Here is a 17,955-nt window from a genome sequence, read left to right as displayed (position 1 = left end):
GCAAAAGTGGCAATAATAATGTTATATTTGAAATATCTTAATTAATTACAAGAAAATTATAGAATGATTTAATTTATTCATAAAAATTGTACATTTGAAAAGGGGTCTTGATTGTCTTGTTGATCAGCTCCTTTTTCTATAAGAAATATGGATTATATTTTATTAACACCAGGCAGGCATGCAGCTCCTACGTACTCGCGTGTTCGATCTTCGTCATACTAGAGATGTATATATAATTGCGTTTTTTATTGGATTCTATGGCTTTTCTTAATATTCTCTTTCTAATGAGATAATTATTAATATTTAATATGTTACCAATCTAATCCTTTTTTTAAATTTTTTTAGAACAATTGGATATATATTGATTTTGTTAAATTTTAATATCATAAAAACATTGATTCAATAGCGATATTCATTAATTTACGAAACTATAACATGATCTCCAGCTTTTTCAATTATTACATGCTAGAGTCTGATGGTCTTATGGCATATGACCATATTATTTAAATGAAAAATATGGATTCGAATCCTCTCACTCTCTTGTATAAAAATAAAATAAAAAAAATAAAAAAAGAAATTATTACATACCAAATGATTGCTTTAGAAACTCTAGAAGTTGTTTGAGGTACCGGACTCGTGGCTTCAAATCTAAATGCAATCTTAAAATGTCTTAAACGTTGTCTATTTTGGAAGCATTCGAAACATGCTCATGTTGGGAACGTACATGCGGAGCCCAAAAGATTTTCATTCATTTTGATACGCATGTGCACGATGAAAACCAATTCCGAAGTCTAGCTCAACAGTCTATTTGGGTGGAAGAAGGCCTTTTACGGAATTAAGAGCACTATTATTAAAATAGCCAAAACTAAACTCAAGTTTTAGTTAATATGACATAAATTTACGTTTGTCCATTCTATTTACATTCAATCCCCGTATTGATTATCTATTTACTTTTTATATAATAATAAAATAATATTAATTTAATATATTTTTTTATTAATTCTTAAATTTATTTATTTTTATCATATTTTACTATTCTACTGATTATGTGTTAATTAGTAAATTAGTAATCATATTCTAATTAAATTATTAGTTAAAAAATCATATTTTCAATGGTCATTTAATACTAATAATCACAAACGTGAAACGTCTAATTAAATTCATCTAAAATTTTATATAAATGTCTTAATTACAAATCAAATTTATATATTTTCCATCCAACTATATATTTTTTGCCAAACTTTCTTGTCTCCATCAATCAAATCTACTACATTTTCTCAAAAAAAAAAATATCAAACATTATTCAGCATATCTTTTACTAAAAAATTTCCAAATCAAGTATATCTTATATAAAACAACAATACAAAAAAGAAGACAAGTATATCTTGGGAAAAACTGTCCAAATCAATGTACATTTACAATAACAGCCCAAAGAAGGGTACCATCAATGTACAGTTTGTCTCGTTTGTTTTCACAGATGAGATGAAATCAAAGTTAAAAGAAAAAAATATTGTTAGAATATTTTTTTGAATATTATTTTTGTTTTGAGATTTGAAAATGTTGAATTGTTTATTTTATTTTGTGTGAGGATTTAAAAAAATTATAATAATTAAATGAAATGAGTTGAGAGAAATTGTGAAAACAAACGAGATTGAAATCCTCAAACCTTTTTGTGGTTCGAATGCAATGCCATGAGCTAGGTGAAACTTGAAAGTCTGAGACTTCAATAATTGAAGTGCAAACAAAGCCTAAAATCCAATCGTAACAATATATCTTTTTGTGGTTTGGTCAACTTTTGTGGCCTAACATATCTGCAGGGAAAAGATAATATCCAATCCCATTGAAGTTCAAAAAGAAAAGGAACATTCATTCAGTTTTCTAGTCCCAGAAGGCAAGGCCGTTTAGAGTGCTCTTTCATTTTCAAGAAATCAATTCCAGAAACAAATACTTAACAAAACTTGGAAGTGATAAAAGTCTATTAATAAATAATAGACATGAAAAATTAACATACGTCAAGATTTTATTCAACACGGCAAAACAAGAAGGACAGACAAATTAAAGCAACACATCCTGAACAACATATGAACCAACCCTCATCATTGTGCGTAGTCGCAGATCATAAGTTATGAGCAACACGTACAATGTCCTCCCTTTCCGGTTCATCCAACTCCCCCTTAATGTAATTTATGATGTTCTCCAACTTCCCCTTAATGTAATTTTGATTTCAAAACAGCCAGCATATATGCAAAGAAACTAATCCACAAAATCAAAAGGAAAAAAAAAAAAAAAAAAAAAAAAAAAAAAAAAGAACACTCAACACGCAAGCAAACTCATCCACAAGATGAATAAAAGCAAACTCATCCAAACTCATCCAGACATTAATTATGGCGCAAGATATGCTTGAACATGTTCCTTGGTCGGCCAGAAAAAAGGAACCCCAAATCCGATTGCATTAAACTAATTCGTAAGCCTTGCATTTTGTAATACTAAGCAAGGGACATAAATGATACAACAGACCCTAGAAACCCCCAATAGACCTCAAACAAATATTCACAAATGGTAAGCTCCAAAATCCTTGAACACAAACCTCTCTCCATGTCATAAATGATGGATTAATCATAAAAAAGATGGTGAGAGTTAGAGCACACAAATTGAGAGAGAGAGAGAGATAAGATGTGGGGAGAGAAATGCTTTAAATATTTGAGGATGATGAAATATCAGAACTCTGTATCGACTTCACATACCTAGTCACTAGGAGAGGAAGAGAACAAATGAGATCGCGCGCACAGAGAGAGAGAGAGAGAGGGAGGGTGGTGCGGTGACGTCATGAAACCCAGACGAAGCCGTTGCTATGGTGCAATAGTGGTGATGTTCAATCGAATCAGTCCATTTCATGAGGGTAGAGCAGAGAAGCAAAAATGAAGAGGAAAAACAACTCGGGAGAAAAACAACAGACTTCGATAGAAAGAAGAAAAATCGAGATAAGAGAGACGGAATAATAGTAAATAATTGCTTTGGTCAAGCTATAGGTGCACATCCAAATATAAAGTTATAACCGAAGCCTTGGATTTACTCATGTGGCTGAAAGTTACTCTTAAATGGATTTTCCTAATCCAATGTAACATATTTTTATGTCCTACTAACCATTTTAGTGACTTTATTTAGATTTGATTATTCTAATGAGAGTGCTTTAAAAGCCGAAATTTTTGATAATTTAGAGAAATTGTTATATATAACAATTACATAGTTTCAAATGTTTAATATTTTTATTTTATTAACAAATTAATTATTAAGTAATTTAGAACCGTAGATACTAGATATTTTCATACTGTCATAGTGCACGTGTCATTGAAAATTATTATTTATATAAATAATATTAATAATGTGACATTTGCTATATGATGAAAGCACCCACCATATTGTATGTTTTAAAAATATCTAAAAATATTCGTATTACAAAAAGACTTGTAAACAGAATCCTAAATAAAAACGGTAAAACCAAATATTTAGAGGGAAAAAGGAGGATAGAAGAAAGGCGCTTATTCTATGACCCCTGTTTGAATAGTAAAAGTGTTTCATCTCATCTCATTATTACAATTTTTTTGAAGTTTTCATATAAAATCTAATAAACAATTTAACTTTTTCAAAATTTAAAACAATAATAATATTAGAAAATAATATTCTAACAATATTTTATTAAACTTTTAACTTTCACCTAAAATTATTTTATCTCATCTCACTATCCAAAATGCACAAGGCCTAGTTTGCTTTCAAGAGTAAAACTTAAAACTTTGAAAACATTTCGTCTCATTGTTATAACTTTTTTAAATTCTCACATAAAATAAAATAAACAATTCAATATTTTTAAATCTTAAAATAAAAATAATATTAAAAAAATATTCTAATAATATTTTATTCAATATTTTAATTTTAATTTCAATTCATTTCATCTCATTTCATATTTAAAAACAAATTAGGCATAAATATAACAAATAACTTCTTTTAGTTACTTAAAAAAATACTTCTTTTAGGCCTTAAAAGTCAAAACTTTTGACTTCTCGATAGAAGAACTCATATAACTTTTTTAAGGATTATAAAAGTCAGATTTTTAGGTTAAAAAGAAAAACGTACGCAATATTTATTTTCCTTTTTTGGGGGGGGGGGGGGGGGGAGGAGTTAAATGGGGGTTTTCGTTTTCCCCCAACTTCCCAGGGGGATCACAAGTTCTATAGAATTTTGTCTTTAATGAGAAGATTGTATAGAACTTTCGTTTCCCCCCCGTTTGGATAGAATTTTAGATTATTGACAAATGTTTTAGCTATAAATTTTTTTTTTATAAAAATAAATTTATAAATTGACGTAAATTGATATAATATGGTAAGATTGTAAATTTATTTATTTTAATAAATTAAATCAATCTAATGTATCATATAAAATATACATGTCAGTTTATAAATTTAATTTTATAAAATCTTTGCGTAGGTATAATACTTTTCTTTAACCATATCCACAATAATATTTTTGGCCATAAATAAATACTCTTCATGTTCGTTTACTCCCCTCCCTTTTCCTTAGGTGCGAGGTAAAAAAATTCAATTTTAGATTAAGGCTTTAGATATAACAACTATTTTATCTCATCTCATTTTATATAATCTCATAATTATAATTTTTTCAAATAAATAATTAAATTTTTTCAAATTTAATAATAATAATAATATTAAAAAATAATATTCTAATAATATTTTATTCAACTTTCAACTTTTATTTAAAACCATCTTATCTCATTTTATTATCCAAATGGGGCCTAAGAGATCGTAAAAACTATATTTAAATTTACAGAAGCGCTTCAGACTGGTCTGGCTATTAATCCCACAAAACAATCATCTATTCAACTCAAGACACGTAAAAAAAATACTAAAAAAGAAATACGCTAGACCACAGAGAATCAAGCTAGTCCCTTTCTCATTTGCACTGTCCAAAACCATTCGCTACTTTGTTGGTCTCTGTGCACCTCCCTCAGTCCGATGTCGACATCGACGCAAGCATCTCAGTCCGCGTCGACGTCGATGTCGACGCGTAACGCGACAACTTGTTTGCACCGCCCCTCTCTTGCACTAGCACGGCTGAACGCATAACGACCACTCGTTTGCACCGCCCCTCTCTTACACTTGCGAAACATTCTTGCACTTGCGAAACATCTCTGTTCTCATTTGCACTGCCACAATCTCAGCCAAAATGATGAGAATGTATGTTGGAACCAACAACAGGCTCAATAGCTAGTATCAGTGGCTATACCGAGCCTTTCATCAAACATCTTGTGTGCCTTATTATTCTTCCATCATTCTAGTAGCCATTACACTCACTATATTTCTCTTTACAAGCAATTCACACAACATAATCATTACATTTTATGGTAAATGTTTGTAAAACTTACTACTGTTATTAACCCTCATGCAACTAGTTTTTGTTTGCATAACCAGAAAGCTTATTTCGAACATTTATCAAAGAGGATGAGGCTTCGGTGAGGTTTCGAGGGAGAGGATACTGACATTCGTAGGAAGAGGGAGAGGATGAGGCTTTCGCGCTGGAGAAGGTGACCAGTGTGTGCCTAGGTGGAAGAGGGAGAAGGAGGAAGAGGGGGGATGAGAGTTTCGGTGAGGCTTCGAGGGAGATGAAATGTTAGATACAAATTGAAAAATGAAATGAAGGCTTCGGTGTAGACAGGTACACAATATGTAAAATGGAAGAGTTACGTGGTAGGTTGTAATTGAAGGACTGTTATTGGTTATTCAACAGTCCGACCGTTTATAAGGTTCTCTTTTAAATTTATATAAAATCGTGATTGAGAGGAATAGATTGGATCCATCATATTAAATGAACAATTATTTAAAATACTTCTATCTCACTAACCTTACAAATTCGAATCGTAAATTATAAAATATTGTCACAATTTTTTTTAATAAAATTTTGTATTATAAAATAAATTTAATATTCTATATCATGTTAATTTATTTTATAGTTCTCTTCAAATATATTTTAATCTCCTCTCATATCCCAAACATACCAGTGTCGTGTCGGTACATCTTTCAGACTTTCTCATATATTTAAGATATTCAAGTGTCGGCAATATGAAATTATTATTATTTTTTTCTCTAAATTAATAAACGAGTCAAATTTAAATGGATGTTGCTTGTTACTGGGGTTCGGCTATTTCAGTAATATATATTTTTCTGTGCAGGAAAAAACCAAAAAAATATATAAAATATAGTGAAAAATAGGAAGCGAAATTACCGTATGTTGTGAGACTGAGGACCGCAGAAACGCTAATACAGGGGGAGTGGGATCCGCGCAAAAGCATAATCAAATGAAATGAAAGAGGGTTATCGCTGCTGCTGATTCGAATCATTCGAATGGAGGAGCCTAAGCCCGAGGATGTTAAGGATGCTATCGTTTCGTATTCGAATGGAAGGTCCGATGACACGGCGCCGGACCGTCCTCCTCGAGTCTATGCTGATGGGATCTACGATCTCTTCCACTTCGGCCACGCTCGCTCCCTTGAGCAAGCCAAGAAACTGTCTCTCTCCTCATCTCATTCATTTTTTTTTCCATCTGCGGAATAAAAGTTGCATCCTTTGTTATGATCCATGACTAATTCTGTGTTGCTTCTTTTCATGGTTTTCATCTGTCGTGATTGTGAAATTTGTTAAAGATTTAATAGAATTATGTTATTTCAAGGAATTTGCAAGTTTTACTTATTTGGGATTCCCTATTATTATTATTTTTTTTTATGGGATTCTCTATTATTATTTCCCCCTTCTTTTATGTGTTTGACTTGTATTTTCTGCTATGCTTACTGAAATTACATGTCATTGAAACGGCTTTTGCTCTGGTGTTTGATAGCTTATCTGGGCGATATAGGTTTATATTGAATTGTTGAATTTCAAAACTTTAGCGTAGTTTGTTGTAGATCTTCTTTTTCCTTGTTAGGTTTGACCAGTCTTTGTTGTTTTCTTCCAATTTGATTTTTAGCTAATATTAACATGTTTAATTTGTAATTTCTTTTTCGTTCCCAACCTTTTATCAGTAACAAAAAAAAAAAAAAAAAAAAAAAAAAATCTTTTTTGAATTCTCAGCCTTTACTTTTGTGCTCTTGGTTCTGCGTGATCTTATAATATACATGACTTGTTGTATCATTTTCTTTTCAAGCCATCAAAAGATTAATGCGCCATGCTCATGCGAGTTTTTAATATTTGACGAAATTTGTAAATTCAGGTTCCCAAACACCTATCTGCTTGTCGGGTGTTGCAATGATGAAATCACCCACACGTATAAGGGAAAAACGGTTATGACGGCGGATGAACGCTATGAATCTCTTCGCCATTGCAAGTATGGTTTTTCTCAATTACTTGAGTTCTTTGATAAAGTTGAAATATCCCTTGAAAGTTTGGCACAAAGATGTATATGTACTAGAAATTTTGTTTTTGAGAAATTATGGCTTGTAGATGCTACGTTTTGGTATAATTTATGATGTTTTCAGTGTATCATTGAATGCCTGTGCTTTGAAGAGGAGGAGAGAATTGTGTATTCTTGTGTCATTGAGAGAATCAATCACATATTGGGTTTTCTTCTTATTCTATGTAGGTGGGTGGATGAAGTCATTCCCAATGCACCTTGGGTGATTACACAAGAATTTCTTGACAAGCACAACATTGACTTTGTGGCCCATGATGCTCTTCCGTAAGTATCTCACCTATAAGCTCAAAATTTATGATTCAATTTTTTGGACCAAGGAGTTCTAGAGGAATGATTACTTGTTTCAGTTTCTTTTGTTCAATAATCAATATTGGCAAATATGGTAATTTTATAGCATGTATAAGTGAATGGAATTGCTGATTGACTTCACACTACTTTTCTTTATATTACATTGTTCCCATGGAATCTATTTCTTTTGGAATGCTAATTTTTGTGATTAAAAAATTCAGATATTTAGTGTAATCTTTTCCACTCTTCTGTAAATATTTTGCAGTTATGCAGATGCTAGTGGAGCCGGGAAGGATGTCTATGAGTTTGTTAGTCTGAGAGCTGTTTCTCTTCTATTGAAATTGCTAATATTTTTCTATAACCTGTAATTATTTTAAGTGAGGCTCTGTTGTAGGTTAAAGCTGCGGGGAAGTTCAAGGAAACAAAACGAACCGATGGGATTTCTACTTCGGATATTATAATGAGGATTGTAAAAGATTATAACCAGTATGTGATGCGCAACTTGGATCGTGGATATTCAAGAAAAGAGCTTGGCGTTAGCTATGTGAAGGCATGATTTTGATAGTTAGATTTTCTTTACTTTTTGTTTGAGTTTCTGAGGAGATGATCCCCCATTTTATGAATTTTGTTTTGGAATTGACTTTCATTATAGCTGTTCCTGGTGAACTTATTCTGGTATTGTTCCCATCCACAGGAAAAGCGGCTGAGGGTGAACATGAGATTGAAGAAACTACAAGAGAAAGTGAAGGAACAACAAGAGAAAGTGGGAGAGAAGGTATGTGAATGCTTGAGTCTGTAACAATATAGTGCTATTTATCTGTATAAGATGTTATGGAAGAGTAAGACGGACTTGATTTTTGCATTAAATTTTAAAATTGGTTGTACAAGCACCAGGATGATGTGATGACATTTTGGTGACTTGTATTTTATTTCATAGATTTCCTTGAAATATATCTTTACCTCCAATAACATTATTTACGTTATACCCCTGTGAGACTCCATTTTATTTGTAATCGAGTATGGAGCTTTGTTTTCTTAATAATTTTGTTCTGAGAAGTCTCGAGCTGTTTTACTTTATTCAATTGTTCTGATAAGTGATGATCTGTTTTACTTGGATTCATGAACCCAACTACTTATCAAGATGAGAATTCTGAGTAAGAGTATGGTTACATCCTACCCAATTTTTGTATCACTTTCGAGCTATCATATTAATTCTTTAGTTGTTGATTCATGCTCTCTCTCTCTCTCTCTCCACCCCCCTTCTGTGGGAATATCTCATTTCCTTCCAAGGTTTTTGAGCTGAATAAGTCTTTTCACATGCCTTGCCCTGGTGGTGTTTGCAATCACCGTGTAGTGGATGACGGCTCAAGTCCTTTGGTTTTGCAGACATGCACACACAAACCTATTCATTCTCAAAAAGTGTGATCGGTGGTTCTCATTTGTATTTTGCACTTGATCGCTGCTGTCTTAAGCTTCTGGAAAATCGTTTTTGTGCGAGGGGCAATCATTTGGAGCTTTGTGCTTTTACGAAGGGGAATGTGTGTTTATTATTGTTAACTACCCACATTTTCTTACATTCAGTTGTGTGATTCGCTTCTATATTGAGCCCACATCAAATTTGAATAAGTCAATACCACCAAAGGGATTGACTTTGTGGTAAAACAAACTTTTATAGAGTTTAGTGGATGGGGGAGGTCATTGTTTGAGTTTCCATGGCCATAATGCATGGGGTATGAGACTCATGACCATTGTTTTACCTACTGGCTTCCTACCATCATGCCCTTGCTAGGTTTGGGTTTAGGTTATTGCTCGGTCTGTAATGAACTGTGGATCCCCGTTTTTCTAGCTCCTTGTGGACTTATCTTGGCCCCTCCTGACAGAGACTCCAGCAAAGTAAGGGTGGTACTGTGGTCTTTCTTAGGTAGAGTATTCCACTCTTTGGTCTCTCTCTTGGCCTTTTTTCCTAAGAAAGAGTGCGGAAAATATATATATATATATATATATATATATGCATCTTGGTGATACTGTTTTGGCTGTTACTGACTCAGGCAGTTTTCCATAGTTTTTTGCTTGATATGAGAAGAAGTTGAAAATGATTCTGATCCTATGTGCAGCAATGTCTCTTCTACATTATTGTTTACACCGATTTTGTTCATCCAAAATTTTCACCATTTTTCTCCTCAATTGCTGTGCTTTGTTCTTGCTGACTTTTACACGTGGTCGATGATTTTGGGTAGCGCTGATCAAGTATTTGCTGTTGCAACATTTTTGCTCTTCTTTTCCCCCCAAGGATTGAATAGAATTTTGATGGATGTATTTTTTTGCATCGTTATTTTAGATTCAAACCGTTAAAATGCATCGCAATGAGTGGGTGGAGAATGCTGATCGGTGGGTTGCTGGATTTCTTGAGATGTTTGAAGAAGGTTGCCATAAAATGGTAAGCCAATTAATACATAACCAGTTTGATATATCTAGATAATTATTTTTGTGTATGAGAGCATGTGCTTTATCTACTTGTTTGTCATTTTCACATCGTCACACAACAATTTGGTTGTTTGTTAGGGCACTGCCATCAGGGATCGAATTCAAGAGCGGCTAATGGGTCCGCAGTCTAGAGAATCCACATATTTCTTAGAAAATGGTAATGAGAATGTTGAAGATGATGATGATGATGATGAAGAATATTATGACGAGGATGATGATGATGATGACGACTATGATGAGGAGGATTATTATTATTATGATGACCAAGGAAGTATAGATGAGAAAGAAAAGCACTAGAGAGTTTAAAGTTGCAGAGAACAGTATTATTTGCTCTTCCATGGTTGCACGTAGTTTCTTTTTTCTAGCCACTTGATCCCTGTAAAATGCCATACAGTAGTAGTAACGGATGACGAATTATGAAACATGGTTCGCTCTGGTTGTGAAAGCAAATTTGTGTTAAAAGTTGGAAACTTCTGCTTTCTTGTAATTTTGTCTTCCATTTTAGTGTGTTTGAAATTTCTCACAGCTTGTATACTGATACGCCTGAAGTGCTGTTTCCGGCTGGCAAGAATGACATTCTTGAATGTTGTTTGGGGGCTGCTATATATATATATATATAATGTTTTCTTTCCTGCAACTCTACAAAATGGTTCTAATGGGATAAACTCTTCAACTTCTCTCTCTTTTCTCTAAATCGCGAGAAACTGGAAAGGTGACAACTAAACGTGTATGTTTTCCCCAGGCTGGTATTTTTTGTTTCTCGGAGCTTGCAATATTGGCTCTTCAACAAGAGGCCCCTGCATTCTCTCTTCTTTCACCAGCGCAGCACCCTCTTCCTTCGTTTCTTGTACTCGGTATTCGGTGCCTGAGTCTGGTCACATTCTTGGATAAGAACAAAGGTCCTTCGTTCATTTGTAAAATTGGGTGCCTTCACTCTAAGGCTTCGTTTGGATGCACAGAGCAGCTCAGTTCATTTCACTTTTAGGCTGCTTTTCTCATCCAAACACATATGGGTCGTCTAGTGAGAGCAGGTCAAGTTTGAATTCATTGGTTGAGCTCCACAACTATCAAACTCACTCACCTAAACCCATGAGCCGAATTTCATCCGTAAACTCATTTTTGAAAAAAATAACAACCTCAAAGAGTACGGAATTATGAATAGTGAATACTATTATGAAAATTCAAAAACAAAAAAAAAAAAAATCCGATGGTATCCAAACTTATTTCCATTTTGCATATTCTCGTTGGGGTGCTAGCTATAGTGCCAAATCTTTTTTTTTTTTTTTTTTTGCTACATTTGGCGCTAGATGAGGAAATCATTTCCGTTTTTACTATAAGGTGAACAATATAAAATAATGGTGGGACCCATTCTTTTATAACTTTCCATAAATATATCTAAACTCATATTAACATCCAAAGACATTTTAAACTCATCGTAAGTGGATCCCACCAAACTCATTCAACAATCTCAACTTATTATGATTCATAAAAAACTCAATTCATCTCAACTCATCTCAATATCCAAATGCAACCTAAAGTACTAGCGGCCATTATAACTCAAAAAATACTCTGTCCATGAATAGAATTACAAAAATGGAAATTGTGAGCTCAAGACCATTCCAATGCTCAACACAATTTAATATATGTTTTAGATTTATGACAATAATGTTTCATAGAATAGTATTCATCTATTAATATTTTTTGTAATGAAATATTTAAAATTTATTTTTTTCATAGAAACTATCAAGTTATCTTTTAGAAGATCATATTTCATTCTAGTATATAAGGTAGTTTATTAAATTTGATATAAAATTTAGATATTTTCGTGTCACATTAAGCATATAATACTATAATTAAGACCTTAAATAAATCTTTTTTCTTGTTCAATAAAGTCTAGAGAATAAAACCTCTAAACTATGTTTCGTAGATTATTAACCTTAAATGATTTTTCTCGTATTATCATTTTGGATTCTGTATCAAGAAGCCTAATATTGTATAACTAAGAACTTTAGGAGCCATATTAATAAATTTATTACTTCTCCTAGATTTTGTTTTAATTTAATTTTGGTAAGGCCATAATATCATTGAAAATAGATAATATATAGAAATTATACAAAATTTTGGGACTATAGGAAAGAAAAATTGGAGAGATACATTTTTAGGAATATTGAAATTTTAAAAAATTTTGGGGATTAATTTTTTTTTTTTTTTGTAAGGGGTCTGCATTTTCAATATATAAAATTATAAATAAAATCTAGGAGACATTTAAAAACAATTTTGGGAGGGGGACATGGCCTCCCCTAAGCTTAACGTAGGTCCTCCATTCCATTAGACTAACTGAAACAAAAGAAAAGTGCTATTATACCTATAAAGATAATTATATATAGTAAGCAAAAAAATAAATAAATAAATAAATAAAAAAGGAGAGAGAGAGAAGATTTCAACATACTATATCAAATTAGAGAAATGATAATTGTAGTCGTGAGTGCACAAGCGCCATGTAATCACTTTAAAAAAAGTGAAAATACGGGATCTATATAAAAAAAAATTAATTTTTTAATAGTAGACCCCACTCTTTTTCAAAGCAACTGCACGATGCTTGAGTACTCCTTGACTGTATGTAGTATTACTCATCAAATTATGTCAAAGATAACATTTTGAGCAGCAAATGGTTTATCTATATTGGGACCTTCTGTTGAGATGTCTCAATCCTTCCATCCTGCGAACAAAAAGACTATCATTATTTAAAAGACATAAAAGAACTCGATGGGTGTGGCCACGACCATGCATGGCCATGGAGGTCGAAGCGATCCTCCACCTTCATGGAGGACCTTGAAGTTTGAAGTCGTCCTCGACCATGGCGGTGAACTTTCGTGAGATAACTGAACCGTAAATGTAATTAGAAGTCCTGCCGATGGATAGAGAACTGATCGATCTGGCTTTTGTATCTGGAGAAGGACATCATCGCGTTCGTGATCAAGGCCTTTGTCGCCGGTGTAATATTGTTGACCGGGTGCATCCACACTTACCAAAGAATATCCCACCGGAAACAAGGCCTTGTTCATGAAAATAATCGTACGTTATACTCGGAGATACCGATATTCGTATAAAAAAAGAAAAAAAAAACACCCTTAAGTTTGTATTACGAGGAGGCTAAACTCAATCAAGTGTGTAGTGCAATATATTGATCTATACGAGACAATGATGCAAAGGGAATGCTGGTACACTCTCAAACATTTTTATCTATAAAAGACAATGACATGAGAGACTGCATGACCCAACAGCTCTTGTAACTGCCACAGGTGGTTTATATAAATATATATATATATATGTAAGAAATGATATTTACACTCGTGGAGTGTGCAAATACAGTCCAATTCTTTTGAAAAAAATGAGTAAATACGGAATTCATAAAAAAAAATTAATTTTTTAATAATGTACCTCATTTTTTTTTAAAAGGATTATGCGGCATTTGCACACTCCAGAATTGTATGTGACTTAACTCTATATATATTAGATGACCCAATGTAAGATAATTCAAAGGCAGAGTATTTGAGAATAATCTCTATTTTTCCATTAATCAATCTTGTGTGTATACACGGCTATATATAGTACAATAGATACAACTGATTCCTATTTTAAAGGATACAATTCAAGAACTTGTTACAGCTATACAACTGAATTCTGCAGGATCATAAGGATCATATCATCCTCATTATTAGGCTTCTGATTTGCTGATAGGATTTCATCATGATTTGCTGCTATGATTTCTGTAATTTTTGTTGCTGCATATCTCAGGTTCTTTAACTTCTTGGTCTTCAGCCTTGATTTCAATAACAACAACTTGATTCTCTACACGCCTCCTCAATCTGAAGGGTAGGTCACAGACATTCAGATTGTTTTGGACTTGTTTGAATTTGAGTGGTGGCAATGGCTTGGTAAGTGCATCTGCTAACAGATCTCTGCTTGAAATGAATTGAACCACTAGTTGTTTGTTGCAAACTTGATCTCGAACAAAGTGGAAATCTATTTCGATGTGTTTTGTTCTTGCATGAAATATAGGACTGGAGGTGAGGTAGGTGGCTCCAATATTATCACACCATAGAGTTGGAGTTTGTTTCGGAGGTAGACCAAGTTCAGATAATATTGATTTGACCCAAGCAAGTTCGGCTGCTGCATTTGCTATCGCTTTGTATTCTACCTCTGTACTACTTCTAGTGACTGTAGGTCGTTGCTTACAACTCCAAGAAATCAAGTTGGAGCCCATGAAATGCAGTAAGCACCAACTGATTGCCGATCATCTCTATTAGCTGTCCAGTCCGAATCCGAATATGTTTGCAGTTTGAAATCAGCAGTTTTTGTGATGAACAAACCTGTTGAAACCGAATGTTTGAGGTAGTGCAATATGGGCTTGACTGCAAACCAATGGGAATCAAGAGGTTTATGCATAAATTTGTTGACTTTGTGTACAGCAAATGCCAAATCAGGTCGTGTAAATGCAAGATATTGCATGCTGCCGACTATACTTTGGTAGAGGCTGATATCCTCAAAAGGATTTCCAACTGTAGAATTAAGATGACAGTTGGAAGCCATGGGACTGCTGCAGGGTTTGGATTTGTCCATGTTGCTTCACTTAAGTAAATTGACAATATACTTTCGTTGAGTCAAATAAATGCCCTCCGAGCATCAAAGTGCCTCCACGCCAAGGAAGTAATTTAGAGAACCCAAATATTTGACAGCAAATGTGTCTTGTAAATATTGAATTACCTAGTGTATTGCAGCTGAACTTGAACCCGTTATCAAGATATCATCAACGTATATGAGAATGTATACAACAGTTGCTGTTGCTTTAAACACAAATAGTGACGTATCGGCCTTACTCTCATGGAAACCAAAGGACTTGAGCTTGTTTGAAAGTTTAGAGAACCAAGCTCTTGGAGCTTGTCGTAAACTATATAGTGATTTGTGTAACTTACACTCAAGATTTGGATATTGAGGATGAACATATCCTTGTGGCTGAGACATGAACACATTTTCTTACAAATCACCATGCAAAAATGCATTTTGTACATCCAGTTGCTTTATAGGCCAATTATAAGAAATTGCAATAGAAATCACTAACCGAATAGTTGCATGCTTGATGACTAGACTAAATATCTCTGAGAAATTGATTCCTTCTTGTTGGTGGAATCCTTTAGCGACTAATCGAGCTTTATAACGCTCAATAGTCCCATCTGCCTTCTTTTTTATTTTGTATATCCATCGACATCCCACAATATTGGCATGAGTTGAAGGTGATACCAAGGACCAAGTGCCATTTTGCAACAAAGCAGAAAATTATGTATTCATTGCTTCTCGCCAATGAGTTGATTTCGATGCCTCAGTGTAAAAGGTTGGTTTCGTAGCTTTAGGAACACTTGCTGCTATTAATGCTCTCGGTAAGGGATACTGAATACAACCATCACTTGGGTGCCGAGGTCTATGAATATTATTCTTTGATCTTGTGATCATGTAACACCCCGTAAATTAGTGCATTTTTAATGAAGCATTTTTATTTATTTATTCAAAATTAATTCTCTTATTTTATAATTATCGGATATTTTAAATGGGTTATTTTATGATCTTTAAATTGTGGGAATTAAATTGTTATGTTTTCTTAATATTTATTTATTGTTATACATTTAAATTGTTCTTCTTTAAAATTAACTGATTGTGGAATTTAATTATTTTATTTTCATTGTATCATTACGTTTAAATTATTTTAATTGATTTGCTGTTTTAAAATCATTTCCGTTGGATCATTTTCGTGACTCAAGATGTGAGGATTGGACCTCATTTCTTTCCCTTCATTTTTTTCTTTTTCCCCTTTTTCTTTTCTTTCTTTTCTTTTTCCTCGGTTTTCCCCCCAGCCCGCGCGGTACACACACACACACTCTCTCTCTCTCTCTCTCTTGCCGTGCACCCGTTCTTCACCCAGACCGCCGCCGTGCGCGACACCGCCCGGCCGACCAGCTCCCCCTCCCTCCGGCGACCTCACCCCCTAAATCCCAGCCCCTACCTCGCCGCTGGTAGCCCGCACGCACCCCACGAAGCCGCGGCATTCTTTACCCTGTTGCGCTGCCGTCACGCCACCTCCGGCCACCATTTCTTTACTACTTCATCCCCGACTTTCTAGCAACCCAATGGACCCAACCCCAGCCCCGATCCGTCACCGGTGAAGCCCCACCAAGCCCATTTCTGATTTGTGCATCTTTGGCCTAAAACCACCCCTTGCGCCGCCACCCACGGCAAACCACCACCACCATTGGCTTCACCGACCTCTTTAGGCTCTACCCTATCAATTTTGGGTCTTAGTTTGTCCCCGTTGAAGAGTGGGTATTTGAGACCCACGGCCACAGTGTATTTTACACTGTGTTGTTGCTGAGTCGTTACCTTTTACAACTCCGTGATCCTCCAGAAATCATATTATAGCGCTGTAAGTATTTTCTCAAAGAATTTTCGTGATTTAAATGTATTTTTGCACTAACTCATTTTAAACTGTGAACTGGTTGGTTATGCCGGACTGAGTCCGAGGAGTTTGGGGGTCCGATGGATTTGTGATTGGAGTTGTTTGGTTGGTTTGGTTTAACTGGTTTGGTTGTTGATGAGTTGGTTTGATTGGATTTGTTGGGATTGGTTCTGGATGGATATTAGATCAGTGTTAGTGCATGTTCATATCATTATTTCATGTATGTTCATATTTGTAACTGAAAACTGGGTTTTCGCAAGATTGCATACATGTTCATGTGTTTATTGAAAATTGGATTCTCATGTGAGTAAAAGGAAAAGAGACCGTAGGGATGGTGGTAAGCAGGGATGGTGGTAGAGTCCCGCCTGCGATTCCCGCCTACGGTGCACGCGATAGGGATGGTGGTTGTGTCCCGCCTGCGATTCCCGCCTACGGTGCACGCGGTAGGGATGGTGGTAAGCAGGGACGGTGGTAGAGTCCCGCCTGTGATTTCCTCCTACAGTGCTCTGTTAAGTATTCATTGTGTGTGAAGGAACTGTAGGGATGGTGGTAAGCTGGGATGGTGGTAGAGTCCCGCCTGCGATTCCCGCCTACGGTGCACGCGATAGGGATGGTGGTAAGCAGGGATGGTGGTTGTGTCTCGCCTGTGATTCCCGCTTACGGTGCATGCGGTAGGGATGGTGGTAAGCAGGGACGGTGGTAGAGTCCCGCCTGCGATTCCCGCCTACAGTGTCCAATAAATGGGTTGTTTGTGTGAATCATTTTCTGGGAAAATGACAAACTATATTTTTGGGCCAAAATGGGATTTTTGGCGTGTGTTGGAAATAATCATTTTTCTGGGAAAAAAATGGTATTTTTATGACTAAATGTATTTTGTCATATTGTTGGTTGCATTAATGTATTTTTATCCCGAAAGTTGTTTGGTTTATACTTACCTGTGGTACCATTTTATGGTATCGCAGATTTTGATGCAGATGATGATGACGAGCCTTAGCTTGGCTCCGTTGGTGAAGTGATCTGGGATTGCTCCTGTTTAGCGAGTTATGTTTTATCAATTTATATATTGCCTTTGTAATATATTTGGGATTACTGTATAACTCTTTAAAGATAAATTGTGTTGAATATTTGTATTTAAAATTCTGGTACTTAGTTGACTATTATAATATCCGCTGCGAATTTTTATTGTGCACATTGGCATGTTG

General features: G+C 34.6%; 1 protein-coding gene across 1 annotated transcript; it reads left to right on the top strand.

Moving 5' to 3' along the window:
• Nucleotides 1–6,219: 6,219 nt before the first annotated feature.
• On the top strand, nt 6,220–10,848 carry LOC121250210 (choline-phosphate cytidylyltransferase 2-like). The gene is made up of 8 exons (XM_041149232.1): nt 6,220–6,574; nt 7,273–7,386; nt 7,642–7,737; nt 8,027–8,069; nt 8,156–8,311; nt 8,456–8,536; nt 10,100–10,198; nt 10,324–10,848. The coding sequence occupies exons 1-8, from the start codon at nt 6,411–6,413 to the stop codon at nt 10,540–10,542; spliced, it is 972 nt and encodes a 323-aa protein (XP_041005166.1). The 5' UTR covers nt 6,220–6,410; the 3' UTR covers nt 10,543–10,848.
• The last annotated feature ends 7,107 nt before the right edge of the window (nt 10,849–17,955 follow it).

Source organism: Juglans microcarpa x Juglans regia, chromosome 2D, assembly GCF_004785595.1.
Source record: "Juglans microcarpa x Juglans regia isolate MS1-56 chromosome 2D, Jm3101_v1.0, whole genome shotgun sequence".
Classification (NCBI taxonomy): Eukaryota; Viridiplantae; Streptophyta; class Magnoliopsida; order Fagales; family Juglandaceae; genus Juglans; species Juglans microcarpa x Juglans regia.
Note: the sequence above shows the minus strand (reverse complement) of the source record. Positions and strands in the feature narration are given on the sequence as shown.

What these genes read in the sequence shown, in the direction of transcription:
- LOC121250210 (XM_041149232.1), top strand. Translation starts at nt 6,411, where the DNA reads ATGGAGGAGCCTAAGCCCGAGGATGTTAAGGATGCTATCGTTTCGTAT. An exon ending in TTGGCGTTAGCTATGTGAAG is followed by an intron (nt 8,312 to 8,455) that starts GCATGATTTTGA and finishes TCCCATCCACAG; the next exon opens with GAAAAGCGGCTGAGGGTGAA. An exon ending in AAGAGAAAGTGGGAGAGAAG is followed by an intron (nt 8,537 to 10,099) that starts GTATGTGAATGC and finishes TCGTTATTTTAG; the next exon opens with ATTCAAACCGTTAAAATGCA.